Source organism: Pelodiscus sinensis, chromosome 3 (assembly GCF_052426305.1).
Source record: "Pelodiscus sinensis isolate ZL-2025 chromosome 3, ASM5242630v1, whole genome shotgun sequence".
NCBI lineage: Eukaryota > Metazoa > Chordata > Testudines > Trionychidae > Pelodiscus > Pelodiscus sinensis.
In genome coordinates, this window is record NC_143054.1 from 195,867,280 (window position 1) to 195,883,922 (window position 16,643).

A 16,643-nucleotide genomic window follows, 5' to 3' on the forward strand; every position below is an offset into this window, starting at 1 on the left:
AGGTGCCAACAGGTGTTAAATCGGTGCCTTAGCATGCAGGGGTCTCACCGCCCTAACCTCGAGGGGCTCGCGCTCGCTTGGGTCAGCCTGCGACCCAGCTGCTTCTCCATCGGGCACTTGGCTCTTCATTTCCCTCAACTGCTGCCTGACCTGAAACAAGGACCAGCAAGCCTGGCTCAGTCACACCCCGTGGCTGTCAAAGGGCGGGAGAAGCGTCGAGGCAGAGAGGGAGGCCAATGGAAAATGCTCCTCGCTGCAATCCGACTTGGTCTGCGGCCTGAGCAAGCCAACAGATGTCTCAGAGGGGGCTGAAAAAGCTTTTCACAGTTTTTAAAGTTACAGACTGACACGGCTAATAACCCTCTGAGATTTCTTTTTAACATGCAAGGCACAGCATTTAGCCGTATGAAGCGGGAATCCATCAGCTGGTCTCTTAGTTCCACGCCGATTCATCTGGTGAAGTGGGTTTTACCCACAAAAGCTCATGAGTCTATTTATTTTGATTAGTCTCTAAGCCCTGGTCTATTTTGAAATAAGAAGCAAAGCATCCACACTACTAAGATCGTTACTTTGAAATAACAGGCTGGCTATTTCAAAATAACTACTCCCGGCTTCGTCTACACTCTCCGGTTGTTTTGAAATAAGTGATTTCAAAATAATTCCTCCCAAAAGACCTATTTTGAAATAAGCTTATTCCTCTTTACAAGCAGGAGTGATTATTTTGAAATAAAGGGTTTGGTAGTGGGGACGCTCACCTTGTTATTTCAAAATAGCTCCCCAGTGTAGACATGTCCAACTTCCCTCCAGAGTCATTCGAAGTAATTACTCCCCGGTGTTTCCTGGAGCTCTAAGTCAAGGTAGCACGTCCACATTAACAGAGCCGGCCTCGGACTAATTCCGAGGCTCCCCCGTCGTGGGAACACGCTATTTCGATTTTGTTATTTCGGGAGTTATTATTTCAAGTTCGGTTGTTTCGAAATTGTTTCCTAGTGTAGCCACGCCCTCAGGTGCCACAGGATCACTCGTCGGTTTTTGAAGTCAACAGAAGGGCGACAGAGCGACTGGGGAGAGAGATTCACGGAGCTGCCTCAGGGTGTGAGACACCCCAGGTCCACCGTGCTCCTTCGGAAACCCCAGAAGGGATCCACAAAGATCAAACCCAGAACGTCGTCCGGAAACGGCCCAAAAGTAACGGTTCCACGTTCATCTGAGCGGAGTCAGGGACCCAAGAACAGCTGCAGCCTCGCTGGCATGGATGAAGCCGCACCAGGAACCACCAGCAGGGATGTTCACTGCTGCTAACGCAGCCCGCTGGAAGAGTCACATGCACAGAGCCCGACCCTGCAGGGGAATTTCCACATTCCTGTCCCTTCCTGGAGTTCCTCCGACAACACAAGGATCGGAGCTGGGGGAGCCAGCTGGAGGGTTGGGACCCTGGCCCCGTCCATGCTTTTGGAGCACAGCAGGTAGTAAATGGACAGTTGGTAACATTACAGGGAGGGCGCGGGGCTGATAAATTCCATGTTGCCCTCCCAACAAGTCATCTGTGCAACGACCGATTCCCAAGCTCAGCTGATTTTGTAATGGATCGGGAAGACACTCGAGTTGGCAGTCAGATCCCACGTAAGGTGTTTACTTCTCCGGGGAGCTGTGACATTCACAGCACAATAGCAACGGAAGGGCAGAGAAACAGCATCAAACACACTATTAACCGCCTACAACGCAGGGGATGGGGCACAGCTCCTTGGTTTTCAGTGATGGGAGGGGGGGAGTGTCCTAAATGGGGTCTTTCTACAACTTTTTTCTAAGCCCCGTCGGCCAAAACGTGGATCTGAGCAGGGACGCAGCCCCCTTGCCTGGCTTTGTTTAGCCACGTTCATTTTTTACGTGGTCTCCACTTCTGCGCCGCAGAACAAATTTCCAACGAGTGCTGCGGCTACTACCAGGAGAAGCGGCATGTTTTTCTGCTCACTCTGCGCACGAGTTCCACGGTGGCTCATTTGCAACGTTGCACGGGGGCCTTGTATGGAGACAGGAGTTTGAAGTTTTACAACCAGGCTTGTACTGGGATAAGAGCCGCACGGTGAGTCGTCAAATACCTGCAACTGCTTCGCTGGTTAATTGGTGTCATTATCTCTCAGCAGATACAGGTCTGTGACCGCTATCTTCATGAGCCAAAGGATTATACCTTACAGTGTGCGGGAGCATTCAGAAGAAGCGACTGTGGAGCGATACTGAACAGCCTGGCTCTTGTCTATTTAAAGAGCATAACCAACCCTCAAGATCTTATCGCAATAGCGAAGACGGTTTCCGAAAGCTCCAGTCCCTGGAGGTACACAGCTGCGGGAGACCCACGGCTTTCATTTGACAAAGACTCGGCTTCCAGCCCTCGTGTTTGGAGGGAAACACTTGAATCTGCGAGCTCACAGTTTCCAATCCCAGAGCGCAACCAACCATCTAGCATAGAAGAGTCCGGCATTTTGAAGCCAAATTCATGATTTCTTAACACTTACGCGTGGTAAGACTTAACATGTAAATTCTTAACATTTCCCCCTCTTAGAGGGGAGTCACATCACACTGTTCAAATGGGTTCCAAGACAGGCAAGGCAGCCTCTGTAGACATCTAGGACTAATTCCTACCTACAGAAAAACCAGTTCCAAAAAGAACCCAAAGTAAGGTTTCTCCCACCAGTAGATGATCCAGAAGGACAGCTAAGTGACCCCAGATGCCTTCATGATCCCTCCCAGAAGCAAGCCCACTTCAAATCCAATTGGAACCACTAAAGCAGGGGTGGGGAACCCAGCGTGCCTTGATCCAGTCCCTAAGGTTGGGAGTCCGCACCAGGATTGGGAAGCTGGTGTTGGCACTCCAGCCTTGTGCCTCCCCCATGCCACCCAGACCCCCGCACCTCCCACTTTGCTCCTGCACCCACCCCTGAACTAAAGGAACGTGTGAACATAGGTATTCGACAGATGGACACGCTACTTTTAAATAACATTAAAGTTGCAGAATCAAACACTATTAACCCAGGAAATGCCAGAATTCCGGTTGTAGAATCAAGCACTATTAACCCAGGAAATGCCAGAATTCCGGTTGTAGAATCAAGCACTCTTAACCCAGGAAATGCCAGAATTAAAGCTACCTTGATCAGTTTTACCCAGTAAGTCAATGGGAAGATGACAGCGGCATTTCCTAATTCAAGCACTAGACTTTGCAACCTGAACATTCTTCTAACATTCCTTTGGGTGTGCGCATAATTTTGAACCGTCTGCCCAGAGAATCACTTAGCATGGTAACTCCTTGGCATTGGGACATCTTCACAATGTGTTTTAAGTCCTGTCTGGGCTGTATATATTTAAAGCCGCTTAGAGTCATGCTCCTGCCTGGGAATCATTTGGCACAGCTGGAACCCTGAAAAATCTGGCTAACCATGACAGCATGGTGGGAAACCCTTCGCTATCTTCTCCAGCATTTCCAAAATACAAATCCACCTGTAAGCTAGCTCCATGGACATTAGGGTTGGACATAGGTGAAGTCAGACTCCATGCTGAGTTTAATGGCGATCTGGGAAATTCACCAATGTCACAGAGTCCTATTTCTCCTCTGGCCAACCATAGCATCACAGCTTCCCAGTCTGCTGAACTCTACCTTAGAGCGTCTCTATATTAGGTCTCATCTACACTAGAAAGCTGTGAAGTTAAAGAGGTACTGGTGTATCTGAAGTGCTACCATTCCCTCTCATCCACACTAGAGTGCTTTACATCAGAATAGCGATTCCTGAACACAAAGGAGACCTTAATCCAGTTTATAAACTGAATTCAGATCAGTTTTGAATGTTCCCATGTAGACAACCTCTACAGAGACGTAGGTCCAAGCACCTTTATATTGGTAAAGCTGCATCTACCCTACAGATTGTAGTGGAATATCATTACAAATAACTACACCCCTAGCCAGAATAGTTCTACTGAGACAACTTTTAAGCCTAAACCTGATGTTAGATTAGAGGTTATCTAGCAATTCGCTCTTACCAGTGCAAGCTCCTGGCTTTGCTTCTCTGCTTCTGCTTTTGCTGCATCCAGCCGTTCTTGGGATTCAGAGAGGAGCTGCCTCAACTGGGAAAAAGAAGAGGGGAGTCAGCAGCCGTGTTCGGGTCTAGAGGCAGCTGAGGGTTTGGAGTGGCAGAGTGAAGACGACATGCATTGGTTACATAAGAATGGATGGACTGGGTCAGACTAAAGGCCCATCTAGCCCAGCGTCCTGTCGTCTGACTGCAAGAAGGCCCAGGTACTTCAGAGGGAAGGAATAGAACAGGGCAATTAGCGAGTGATTCTGCCCTACCCCCCACCCCACTTTCCTCGCCCCCAGAGGTTCACCTGGTGGCCACCGAGCAAAGAGGACGCCAAGCAACCCTCCCATTGATTCCTATGGGTTGACCTGCTGTCCCATGAGCAAACTGGCCACCATGTCAACTTCCCATTGGGTTGACCCTGACGTCCAGTCCCAGCTTCTGCTAATAAGAAGTTTAGGGACAACCGGAGCATGGAGCTGCATCCCTGCCCACCTTGTCTAACAGCCATTAAGGGGCCTGTCCTCCCTGAACTTACCTAATTCTGGCTTGAACCCCGTTCTCCCTTTCACCGACACAACCTCCTCCGGCGAGAGTCCCACAAGCGGCTCTGAGCGGTCGGAGGGCTCTTTTAAACCAGCTGCCTGTTCATTTAATTGGGCAACCGCATTCTTAAGAACACAAGAACGGCCCTACGGGGTCAGACCAAAGGTCCATCTAGCCCAGTATCCTGTCTGCCCACAGTGGTCAATACCAAGGGATCACAACAGGGAATCCTCACATGATCACTCCCCTGTCTCCCACTTCCAGAGAAACAGAGGCTAGGGACATCCTTCCTACCCATCCTGGCTAAAAGCCATGGATGGACCTAACCTCCATGAATCTAGCTAGCTCTTTCTTGAACCCTGTTCAAGTTCTAGCCTTCACCGCATCCTCTGGCAAGGAGTTCCACAGGTTGAGAACTCGTGGCACATCATGGGGTAAGGAACACTTCTTGACTCACTCTCTCAACCCCAATCATGATTTTATAGACCTCTGCCATATCCTGTCCCCGCCGTCTCTTCTCAGTGGTCCCAGACTTTTCATTGTCTCCTCGTGTATAAACAGTCCCATCCTATTTTCACTGCTTCTCTGTGCCTTTCCCCATGCAAATAGGTCTTTTCTGAGATGCAGCAACCAAAACTGCATACCGTGCTCTGGGGGTGGGCCCACCGTGGATTTATGTGGTAGCGTTAGGGTATTTTCTGTTTTATTAACTAGCTTTTTCCTTAATGGTGCTTATCAATCTGTTGACATTTCTGACAGGTGCTGCCCAGAGGAGAGTTCGTCAGAGAATTATCTCGGGTGACTCCCAGATCTTGAGTGGTGACGGCTAATTTAGAGACCCCTAGTTTGTATGACTAACTGGGATTATGGTTTCCAATAAGCATTTGTTTGTATTTATCAACTGATTGCCCCAAGTGAACCCAGCTCCCAACTCAAGGCATCTGAAAGCGAGGCCCAGCACACAGCCCCGGAATAGGCCACATTACAATAATGCCAGAAGAAGTGGGCTGTGCCCACGATAGCTCATGATCCCATCGACATGCTGTGTTAGTCTGTAAGGGTATGTCTACACTACCCCCCTAGTTCGAACTAGGGGGGGTAATGTAGCCATACGAAGTTGCAAATGAAGCCCGGGATTTGAATTTCCCGGGCTTCATTTGCATGATCCCAGCCGGCGCCATTTTTAAATGCCAGCTAGTTCGGACTGCGTGCCGCGCGGCTACACGTGGCACGAACTAGCTAATTCGGATTAGGCTTCCTAATCCGACTAGCTATACGCCTCGTTCCACTAGCTGTACAGCTAGTTCGGATTAGGAAGCCTAATCCGAACTAGCTAGTTCGTGCCGCGTGTAGCCGTGCCGCACGCAGTCCGAACTAGCCGGCATTTAAAAATGGCGCCGGCCGGGATCATGCAAATGAAGCCCGGGAAATTCAAATCCCGGGCTTCATTTGCAACTTCGTATGACTACATTACCCCCCTAGTTCGAACTAGGGGGGTAGTGTAGACATACCCTAAGGTGCTACTAGACTATTGGTTGTTGTTTATGTTTTTCCTGTTACAGACTCACTCGGCTGCCCCTCAAACTTTTGAACATGGATGGAAAAGATTAGCGGGAACATTCGTCGTCCCCGTCCCCCCGTCTCCCCCTCCCACACACACACACACAATCACCACTCACGGCTTCAACTTCTTTTGTGTAGTTCTGGCGTTCTGAACTGGCAGTTACCAAGTGATTTTCCAGCTGAGCTTCCAGGAGAGAGGTATATTCCTTCAGCTGATTAGAACGAGAAAAACACAGCGATTGGATGGGTCTCCGTTTGCATCAGAAGCGTCCCTAGAACAGCAAGACCAATTCTCCCAACCTGCCCCGGGCGGGGTTTAGAAGAAATGATAACCGCATCTCTCTTCGCAACATGAAAGGGGGGTTCCAGCAGCGATGGGTCTCCTTTCCTTTTGGGGTACGTGAGGATGTCCATACCTGATCCGTGTTCTGGAGCTCTGCCTTCAGCTGGTCCAACGCCTCTGCAAGAGACTTCACTTGGACTTGTGCCTAAGCCAAGCGTCGACCCCAGAGAGAATGGACATAAAGGAAGTGTTAGCAAGCGCTATTTCCCAGCCGGATTCTCCTCATTACTAACAGCATCCAGAGGAGGATGCTGGGACAGTCCTCTTGCCAACTAAGCCGAGGATCTCAGACACAAGCTGGGTTCCTCCTGCTTAACAAGTCACCGCCGAAGTCAACAGAACGGTTTCTGATGGCCGCAGCGGAAGGAAGAAACGGCTTTCGGAGGACTTTGAAATGTTGGCTGAAGAATCAAAAACTTTGTTTGGTTTGAAAACAGAACGTTTTTGAGGTTCGGGTTTTTCAACGAGCTCCTCAAAGGAAAGTCAGCCACAACGCCCTCCCCGTTTGCTTTCTGGCAGGAAAATCATTTCCTGAGCAACTCCAGTGACTAGCCACGACAAAGCTGCTGGCCACACTATGCTCAGCTACATTCACGCAACGCCACTTTCCACACCCAGGCAAGCCAGAGCACCACACGGCCAACAGCCTCCCGACTTCCTGCCCAGCCGCCCACGGCCGGGAGCCAGCTTCTCTCTGTTGAGTGGGAAAGAGATGCACCTTGGGTAACCGTAGGGAGGTTACCGCTATCTACAGGACACCGACACGGAATGCCACAACGCTGCCGTCAGGCACCTGGGCCGAGTAAAAGTCACGTTCGAATTTTATAGGGATATTTTAAAGTCCATTATAAATTTAGAGTGTCCAGGCAGAGTCTCTTCGACCGGCTGGCCAGTGGTTTTCAAACGGCAGGTTGCGCCCCAGGACTGGGTGGTGGAATGTTTGGCACTGGGTGTCCTGGCTGCCAGGGGCGAGGGACTTGGTGGACAGTGCGGGGGGCTAAGGCAGACTGTGCTGTGCCTGAGAAGCAGCCAGTACCAGGCCTGGCTCCCAGGTGGCAGCGGTGGGGGCGGGGGAGGACGGGGATGGGGGGGAAACGCACAGGGCTCTGTGCACGGTTCCTGCCCCGGGCACTAGCTCTGCACTCTCATTGGCTGGGAGCCTGCCGCTGACTGCTTCATGTGGTGCCAGGAAGCTGCCTTAGCCCCCCCACTGCCCTACTGAGCGGGAGCCGCTCAAGGTAAACCCTTCCTGCCCCAGCCCTGACACCCCCAAAGCCGGAGCCCCCTCCTCCGCCCCAAAGCTCCTCTCCTCGGCCCCACCCCAGAGCCCACACCCTCATCACCTTATGTGGGGCCGTGGCATCGACAATTTTCCTCAACTGGGTCGGGAGAAAAACAAGTGAAACCTGCCACAGTTCTTCCGACCCACGCTCACTACGGGACATCCTCTCCAGAGGGCGGCCTCTCGCTCGGCCTTCGTGCCCCACCCCGCCCTGTACGGCTCTGGCCTGCAGCGAGGCAGACCGCCGGAGCGCTCTGCACACGTTGTGGCCTGGACGTGGTTACCCGCGCACGCTCCAACCCCGGCACCGAGCCCGACCGGTAGAGGCAGCCAACGTCCTCTAAAGCCGAGCGTCCCAGGAGTAGCCGGGCAAAGAGCGTCGGGTGCGCCCCGCTCCGCCAGCGCCCGCCCCACTCCGCCAGCGCCCGCCCTGCTCCGCCAGTGCCCGCTCCTGGAACGTGCACCAGAAGGCTTTCCAGGTTCCCTGGCCTGCAGTGGAGGGGCTGGGGTTCGGTTCAGAAGCAGGAGGGAGACCATGCTCGGATGTGCCTGGGGCAAGGTAAGTAATGGAATTCTCTCCCCAGCGCCACGGCAAAACGGGCTTGTCTGGATCTCAGGGAGGCAAGAGGCTTATTCTGAAGATTTCTTCCACTGAATCTAGGACTGGGAGGGACCTCGAGAGGTCATCAGGGCCAGTCCCCTGCCCTCGCGGCAGGACCCAGCACCGTCTAGACCATCCCTGATGTCTGTCCATCTAACCTGCTCTTAAATATCTCCAGGGATGGAGTTTCCACAACCTCCCTGAACAATTTATTCCAGTGTTTAACCACCCTGACAAGTAGGACTTTTTTCCTAATGTCCAACCTAAACTACCCTTGCTGCAATTTAAGCCCATTGCTTCTTATCCTAGCATCAGAGGCCGAGGTGAACTATTTTTCTCCCTCCTCCTTGTAACATCCTTTTAGGTGCTTAAAGCTGCTATCATGTCCCCTCTCAGTCTTCTCTTTTCCCAACTCAACAAGCCCAGTTCTTTCAGCCTTCCCTCAGAGCTCATGTTTTCTAGGCCTTTCAGCATTCTTGTTGCTCTTCTCTGGACCTTCTCCAATTTCTCCACATCTTTCCTGAAATGCGGTGCCCAGAAATGGACACAATCCTCCAACTGAGGCCTAACCAGCTCAGGGTATAGCGTAAGAATGCCTTCTCGTGTCTGGCTCACGACACTCCTGCCAACCCAGAAGCATGTTGGCTTGTTTTGCAACAGCGTCACCCTGTGGACTCGCATTTAGCGTGTGACCTCTGGATCCCTTTCCCTCTCACTGCCCTGTGTGTACACAGGCTCCCCTCACTCCTGCAGAGGGCCAGGGAAGTGGCACCGACCTTTGGCTCATTTCGGAAGATGGGTTTTTACACCACGTTCAACCCTAGAGCCTTTGCAAGATGGGCCCCTCCCTGGCGAGGGACCCCCCAGGGCCTTGCAAGTCACAGATCGAGGGCAAAGGGGATCCCATTCCCTGGGTATTTCAGACGTGGCTTCGGTCCCCGCAGACACCGGTGCCCCAGGGACTCCCGCTCACACACCCCTGAGAATATTTAGGACGCACCTTTTGCAGCTCCTCTTCCGACGTCGTTAGCTTGGCTTTCCACACCAGCTCCTCCTCCTCCACGCTCTTCTGCAGGTCCTTGAGCATCCTTTCCTGCCAACGGAGAAGGGAAGGGAGGGTGAGGCTGGTGGCAGGAGAAGAGGGGACGGCTCCTGGGGGTGGAGCAAGTCTCCCCCGGCGACTGAGCGCCCAGGCATTCAAGCTGCGTTCAAGGCAGGCTGTTCCAGGAGTGGTGCATCCGCTAACGAAGCCGCCTCCTGCCCCATTCAGCACTGACCTGTCTCTGCAAAGCTGGGGGAGGACGGGCCCCACCAGCATGGAGGGACAGCTGGGCATGTTCTCACGCCGCCTGGCGATGGGGGTGTGAGGAACAGAGGCACAAAAGTGGGGAGAGACTTGCCAAGGTCACAGTAGGTCAGGAACAGAACCCTGCTCCCCCGCCGCTCAGGGCTGGTCGTCCCTACCTGCGTGTGTGATGACCCTACGAGGCCAATGGGAGAGCATCTCCGGTCGGCGCAGTGAAGCCACGCCCCCAAGAGGCGGTAGCTCCGTCGGACAGAGACGCTCTCCTGTCGACAGCGCTGGCTACAGGGCCGGTGGGTGGAGCCGCCCTGCTCAGGGGATGAGGTGTTTTCCTGCCCCTGAGGGGCGTACTAATACCCATAAACGTGGGTAGACCTGGTTGGGGCGAGCTCCTTACCCACTACACCACACTGCCTCTCCTGGGCTCCACCCCATTCAGAGCCTGTCCTCGGACAAGTGGGAACAGAGCAGAACTCCAAAGGCAGTTCTACCGGAAATACTAAGCAACAGGAACGCTAGCGGTAACCCGGAGAGGGATATTTCTAACCAAGCTCTGCCACAGCCTCCCAACCTGGGCTGCAAGATACCCTGGCAGCCCGCCTGGGCAATGTCTTCAGAGACGCTAGGCTGGGTGTGGCTGTGACCAAGCCAGCTAGCTCCGTACATGGCGAGAGATTCGGTGAGGAGGAGAAAGGGCCCGAAGGGCTTAACCTACCGTCTCGGCTAGAATAGTTCGGTACTGCTCACACTCGGCTTGTAAAGTGCTCTGCGCCTCTTCCGCGTCTTTTAATTTCAGTGCTGAATCCTGAAGGGAAAAAAGGAGCTGCAGAGCAGGGGTGGAGAACCTATGGTCTGGAGCTGGCCCCTGGCTTGCCTGGATCTGGCCCGAGGCTTAGCGTTCCTCCCCACCAGCACTGGGGAGCCAGGTTGGTGCTCCAGCTCAGACTGCGCACCTCCACCCTACGTCCTGCCCGGACCACCCATCCCTAGCCTGCTCCTGAACCCCACCTTCCTCCCAAACCCACCAGCTCCCAACCCGCCTTCCCTCCCACCCAGACCCCACCCCCCAAACCTGCTTCCTGGCAGTCCCCCGCCCCTACACTGAACGCCTCACTTCTGGCACCCCCCCAGAACGTAGGGGGGCCCACGCACTCCACTAGCCTGGGCCGCGGCAGGCTCTGGTGTGCAAGGGGAAAGTGGGGAGTGTCTTTTTCCTTCTCACTCGGGGGTTTTCTTTGTTTTGCTCCTCACTTTTGTGCAGCCCCCGACTGACGTGTCTGTGGGTCAGTGGCCCCCGACCCAAAAACGGGTCTGATGCTCGTTGCTACGAAGCCTTATTTCCCCCGACGCCCACAGCGAGCGAGAGGTTCGGGGGGTGGCTGTCCAGCACTCGAGAGCACTCACAAGACTTTCGGTTTGAGCCGTCTGCTGCGTTAGCGTCGCCAGACTTTTCTCCTTAAACTCGTGCAGCCACTCCTCATACGCCTGACAGTTAAAACACACACACAAAGGGGTGGGGGATCAGTTGATCTATCCCATTCCTTCCCTCAGCCGCAGCGCTAGCGACCACGTGCCAAGCATCCGAGACGCTTAGTGCCTACCTCTCGTGATGCTACCGTGACCTGGGGGAAGAGAGAAAGCAGCACCTGCTTCGTTTGCGTCTGAACCACACTGAGCTGCTGCTCCAAATCTTCCTGAAAGAGGAACGGACGTTTAGTTCGTGAAACCCTTTTCGCCAGGCCCCTTGAGGTAAACAGGATGAAGTTTAATAAGGACAAATGCAAAGGACTCCACTTAGGAAGGAACAATCAGTTTCACACATACAGAATGGGAAGCGACGGTCTAGGAAGGAGTACGGCAGAAAGGGATCTAGGGGTCATAGTGGACCACAAGCTAAATATGAGTCAATAGTGTGACACTGTTGCAAAACAAGCCAACTTCATTCTGGGATGCATTAATAGACGCGTTGTGAGCAAGACACGAGAAGTCATTCTTCCACTCTACTCTGCGCTGGTTAGGCCTCAGTTGGAGTGTTGTGTCCAGTTCTGGGCACCGCATTTCAAGAAAGATGTGGAGAAATTGGAGAGGGTCCAGAGAAGAGCAACAAAAATGATTAAAGGTCAAGAGAGCATGAGCTATGAGGCAAGGCTGAAGGAATTGGGTTTGTTTAGTTTGGAAAGGAGAAGACCGAGGGGGACATGATAGCGGTTTTCAGGTATCTAAAAGGGTGTTATGGGGGGGGGGAGAAATTGTTCATGTTGGCCTCTGATATAGGACAAGAAGCAAAGGGCTTAAACTGCAGCAAGGGAGGTTTAGGTTGAACATTGGGAAAAACTAGGGTGGTCAAACCCTGGAATAAGTTGCCTAGGGAGGCTGTGGAATCTCCATCCCTGGAGATATTTAAAAGCAGGATGTATAGACATCAGGGATGATCTAAACAGTATTTGGTCCTGCCATGAGGGCAGGGGACTAGACTCGATCACCTCTCGAGGTCCCTTCCAGTTCTAGTGCTCTATGATTCTATGACTTGGGGACAGAGCCCAACTATCGCCCGCAGAGGTCGGGGCATTAGGCAGAGTTATACAACATTGCGGGTCTGGTCTTTATTTTGCAGTCGATGCTGCACTATAATGGGGGTGGGCAGAATCAAAACGCGCACCGATCTCCATGTGGCTAATTAAAGCCCGAACGGAGTCAAGCTCCCATTCTGAGATGCCTGTACGTACATCAGCTCAGCCCAGCATCACTTGCAGTGAGACGTGTGGCAATACTGAAGGGCCGTTTGCGTCACCTTCCCTTCATCGTAACACTCACAGCGCGTTACGACACGGCTGCCTGGCCACGCCATCGCCATGGAGACGCCAACAGTCACCACCCACAAAAATACACGGAGAGGAGAAACCAACCCCTCTGTACAAAGTTTGTTTTCAAAGACGTTCGGGCGGCTAAGAGGTGGGAGACGCCTAGGGTGTCACTGCAGCACTGGATAGTTTCTCTGCACTGGTCCTTCGTCATGCGTGGAAACTGCAGGGCCACGCCCTACGAGTAAGCCACTGTGGCAACGTTTTCTCGGAGGAGTCCTACGGGGTCAACGCGCAGCGTCATCATCAGCTTTAACACGGAACCAGGGCCACTGGGAAGGTTTAGCTGAGCCGCGAACAGACCTCTCGCTCCCCAGCCGCTCCAAAGCACAGGCCCCTTTTGGCGCCGAGGGAAGCGCGACTCACCTTTGCTTTCATGGAAGAAAGCAGCTTTTCGTCGCGCGCTCTCTCGGCCGACGCCAGCGCTTCCATGGCTTCCCAGTTCTTCTCACGGAGGTCCTGCTGGGACAGACACAAGCAGGGGTGAGCCATGGAGACCACCACCGAGGTGGGAAGGGATCAGACCACCCCACTTAGGCAACCCGATTTTGCTTCGGCTCCTAAATCTTGAGCTACACAGGTGGGCCACCTATTAAGTTACAGCAGTGGCCTCAGGAGGATCAAGGATTAACCTCAAGTCTCTGGCAAGGTGGGAAGGAAGAGGTCCATCAGCCAGCTCATCAGAACAGTATTCCCATTGTCGGAGGCTAGGAGCATCCCTGAAAGATCTACCTTGTGAACTCCAGCCCTTGTTCTTAGACTCCCTTCACGGGACGGAGACGATACCAAATCCCACAACGGCAGCTCAGCTAGCTGGAATCCCTTCCCCACGGCCACCCAGCCAGCCCAGGCTGCGGCTTTGTTTTTTCCTTGGTCAAACGTCCCCACACCCTCCCCTGAAGTCTTTGCTTTCTGCCCTTGGGAGTCAACCAGCTCCTCTCCTCGCCAGGGTACAAGAGAGCAAATGCCACCAAGAGCAGCCGAGATGCTCAGGCTAGCAACAAGCGTCCCTCGGGGCACAGAGAAATTAGATCTTTGACTTGCCCGATGCTACTTTACTGGGTGACTTTTAAAACCCAATTGTCAGTCAAATGCTAATCAGTGTTTTGTTCCAGTTGGGGCTGGCGGAAGGAGAGCTCGGTTCGGCCAGTCACTCACGTTGTTTTTCGTTTTCTGCTGCTCGATTATCTCTCTCAGCTCCACACCTTCCTTTTCGAGCAAGGAGACTTGGTCGGCCTTCTCTTGAAGTCTGCAAGGGAACAAGCGGAAGGGTTTGGAGCTTCCCTCTTTGGGTGGCCACGCTGAGACTTCTTAAAAACCAAAACAAAGATCTTTGCTCAAAGAGCAGGCAGATTTGGGGGGGAGGAGGAGACAGAACGCCATTGCCTAACTTAGAACTAGTTTGCTGAGTAGTTACCGGTCTTGTTTCCGGTGTGCAGTCAGCTAACCAGACAGCAGAAACGGTCTCAGTGGGTCTTCAAAATGGCACCCGGAAAGGAAAACCATTCCAAACTAGAGTGAGGTGCTTCGAGCCAGGAACTCTAAGGTGAGCTGTGGGACTTGAAACCGCTCTTAGCTCACCTCTGTCTCAAACGGAACTAGGCCAAGAGTTTTCAAAAATGGCTACCGAGCGTTAAGGGCCCAAATCTTCAGAAATGTGGCCGCCTTGGTTTCTGTCCATCCGCCTGGTTTTCCCAGCCACATCCGACACCCACCATTAGGTTCCTTTTAAGGGGTGTCTCATGACCACCCAAAAACGGAAGCACTCAAATCACGAGTCACTGCTGAGTCACATCTCTGGGCCCAGGAACCTACGGCTGTCTGGAGACACGCAGGTGAGCGGCGGAGGTACGGGCAGCTCCCACTGCCGTCAGTTTGTGACAGGGCTGATTTGACTTCGCGCCCCTCGGCCTACGCGCCAAATAGACTCTTCCCCTTCGCGCAATCTCTGCCAACCAATCAGATGTCAAGACGGGGGCTTGGAAAGACCCATTTCAGCTCACGTGAATGCCATAAACCCTCCAGTTGCAACGGCTTCCGCTGCAGGTCAGGTGGGGAAGGGAGAGGGGACAAGAGAGTTGCTGGGGTCCTGGGCAAGGCGGCGGAGAGGCCCAGCTCTGTGCTTCTGAAAGGGTTGGGGCCTCAGGTGGAAGGGCCGGGGCTGGGGCCTTCCCGGAGTGCCCCCTCCCAGCCCTTAGAGCTGCCCAGACCATGCCACGTGCCCCCACCAGCTGTCTCCTGAGCAGCCCTCAGAGCTGCCCAGAGCGCGCCGCTCTGCACTCCGGTGGAGATTTAAAGGGCCCAGAGCTGCCGTTCCTGCAGTAGCAGCGGTGGCCTCTAGGAACCCCAAGGCCCTTTGAATCACCAGGCTCTGGGGCCCTCCCCTCATCAGCAGGCCTGAGGGCAAGCGCACCGGGAGTTCTACCGTGTCGGTTACCAGACAGCTGCGCCCAAGGACGTTCTGCCAAGGCCTTCACGTGAAGCGAATCTTAAAAATGCGTTAAGGGCTCAGCGGGGGGCCGGAAGCGTCACTTCAAAAGCAGGGAGGTAAAAGGTTCACCGAGAGGGGCGGTGGATTTTCAGCGGTTACACGCTGACATTTTTAGCCACGTGGTTACACCCCTATTGGACACGGACGCGCCGTTGTTCGGGGCCAGCGCTGGAATCGCCGTGTACACCGTCTCTGCCCGCCGGAGACCACCTACAGCCCGGCTCCACGGTGGCACTTCGCCTTCTAGTGAGGGCAGCCCGCATGCCCGGGCCCAGGTGGCATCAGCACAGGAAAGCGGAGGGGAAGGGAATTCCCACCCTAACTCCATTGCTGCAGCCTTTTAGCACCGATGGAGAGAGGGGCGCGATCGCTGGGTCTTACCGTAACTGCAGCTGGCTCACTTCTGCTTGAGTTGCTGCCTGAAAGTTAGACAGAGGCTGCCTTAGAAACACCGCACAGGACAGTCACCCCCGCCCCCCCAGCCAGGACGCGCCCGGTGCATGCGACGCGGTAAGCCGCCCATCAGGCCTGCCCCCCCTTTCCGAGGTAGGGACCCCCACCCCGGAGCGAGGACGCCCGAACAGCCACTGACCTGCAAGTCTGTGTCTTTCTCCGCGTCCCTCGCGCGACCCGCTTCCAAGAGAGCTTCGATGGATTGGATCCGCTCCGCGAGCTGCTCGTTCTCAGCGCTGGCTGCCAGCAGCTTCCCTTGCAGGGTGCTCAGCTCCTCCGATTTCCTTTTAGCCTCGGCGTCGCAGGACAGCAGCTTGGCTTCGAACTCTGCCCCAGGCCGGTGGGTAGAGGAGAAAGAGACAGGTGAGATGCGCACCACCGCCAAGAGGGAGGGAGGACCCGGGCGGCTTGAGCAGCTGTGAGCCGCACGGACACCTGGGCTTCGAACCGCGCGTTTCAGAGGGCCAGGTGCCGGGCAGACAGGTGAAGATCACGTGCAGAGAGGACAGGCGCTACGGACGGTTATTTACTGGCTCACCGGTCACAATGCTCGTGTGACACCGTCACTCTCACTTCAACGAGAGGTTGACGGATTTTTCACAACAGAGCTGGCAAAAAAAAACAACACCCCAAGCTTTATCCTGCAAGCCCGTGTGTGTAATACAGCAGGGAGCACACGCTTGTTGTCCTCTCCTGCAAGGGAGCTGGGGCTCTATCACCCCCACAGCTGGGCTTGCGGAAGGCCCAGGCTGTGGGTGGAGGAGAGGCCCGGCTGAGATGCGGGTTTACAGGCAGGCCGCGGAGTCACTCGCCTGCCTCTCCGACTCGCCTGCCGTCCTGAAGCAGGAGAAGTGGCAAGTGCGCGGCAGGACCCCGCGTGAAGCTTTGAGCTCACCAGTGCTTCAGCTTTGGGAGTTCGACCCTTCGCACGACCCTCCCGCGCCAAGCAGAGCGGAGCCCTTAGGGAGGCGAAATTTGGGAACCTCCTGACTTCTCGTGGATTCCCGATGCCTAGAGCAGCTGCCCCTCTCCCGACCACGCTCCCAGGGCTCCTAATCCCCTTTCCCCACATGCGCCCCACTCCTGCTCCCCACTTCACCCGCAGGCCACCAACCAATCCCCATCTGCTCCTC

General features: G+C 54.3%; 1 protein-coding gene across 6 annotated transcripts in view; it reads right to left on the reverse strand.

Annotated features, from left to right (window-relative positions):
* RRBP1 (ribosome binding protein 1) overlaps window positions 1-16,643 on the reverse strand; it is a 65,799-nt gene that overhangs the window by 7,885 nt on the left and 41,271 nt on the right. For 3 of the 6 annotated variants that reach the window (XM_075925745.2, XM_075925744.2, XM_075925747.2), the window contains 12 exons: window positions 15,650-15,837; window positions 15,439-15,476; window positions 13,725-13,815; window positions 12,933-13,028; window positions 11,307-11,399; window positions 11,110-11,190; window positions 10,421-10,510; window positions 9,403-9,495; window positions 6,593-6,664; window positions 6,293-6,388; window positions 4,030-4,113; window positions 58-150 (listed from right to left, as the gene is read on the reverse strand). In XM_075925745.2, coding sequence (XP_075781860.2) covers window positions 58-150; window positions 4,030-4,113; window positions 6,293-6,388; window positions 6,593-6,664; window positions 9,403-9,495; window positions 10,421-10,510; window positions 11,110-11,190; window positions 11,307-11,399; window positions 12,933-13,028; window positions 13,725-13,815; window positions 15,439-15,476; window positions 15,650-15,837 — 1,115 coding nt within the window. The remainder of the gene's footprint in view (window positions 1-57; window positions 151-4,029; window positions 4,114-6,292; window positions 6,389-6,592; window positions 6,665-9,402; window positions 9,496-10,420; window positions 10,511-11,109; window positions 11,191-11,306; window positions 11,400-12,932; window positions 13,029-13,724; window positions 13,816-15,438; window positions 15,477-15,649; window positions 15,838-16,643) is intronic. The other 3 variants (XM_075925746.2, XM_075925748.2, XM_075925749.2) reach the window with 2 other exon arrangements.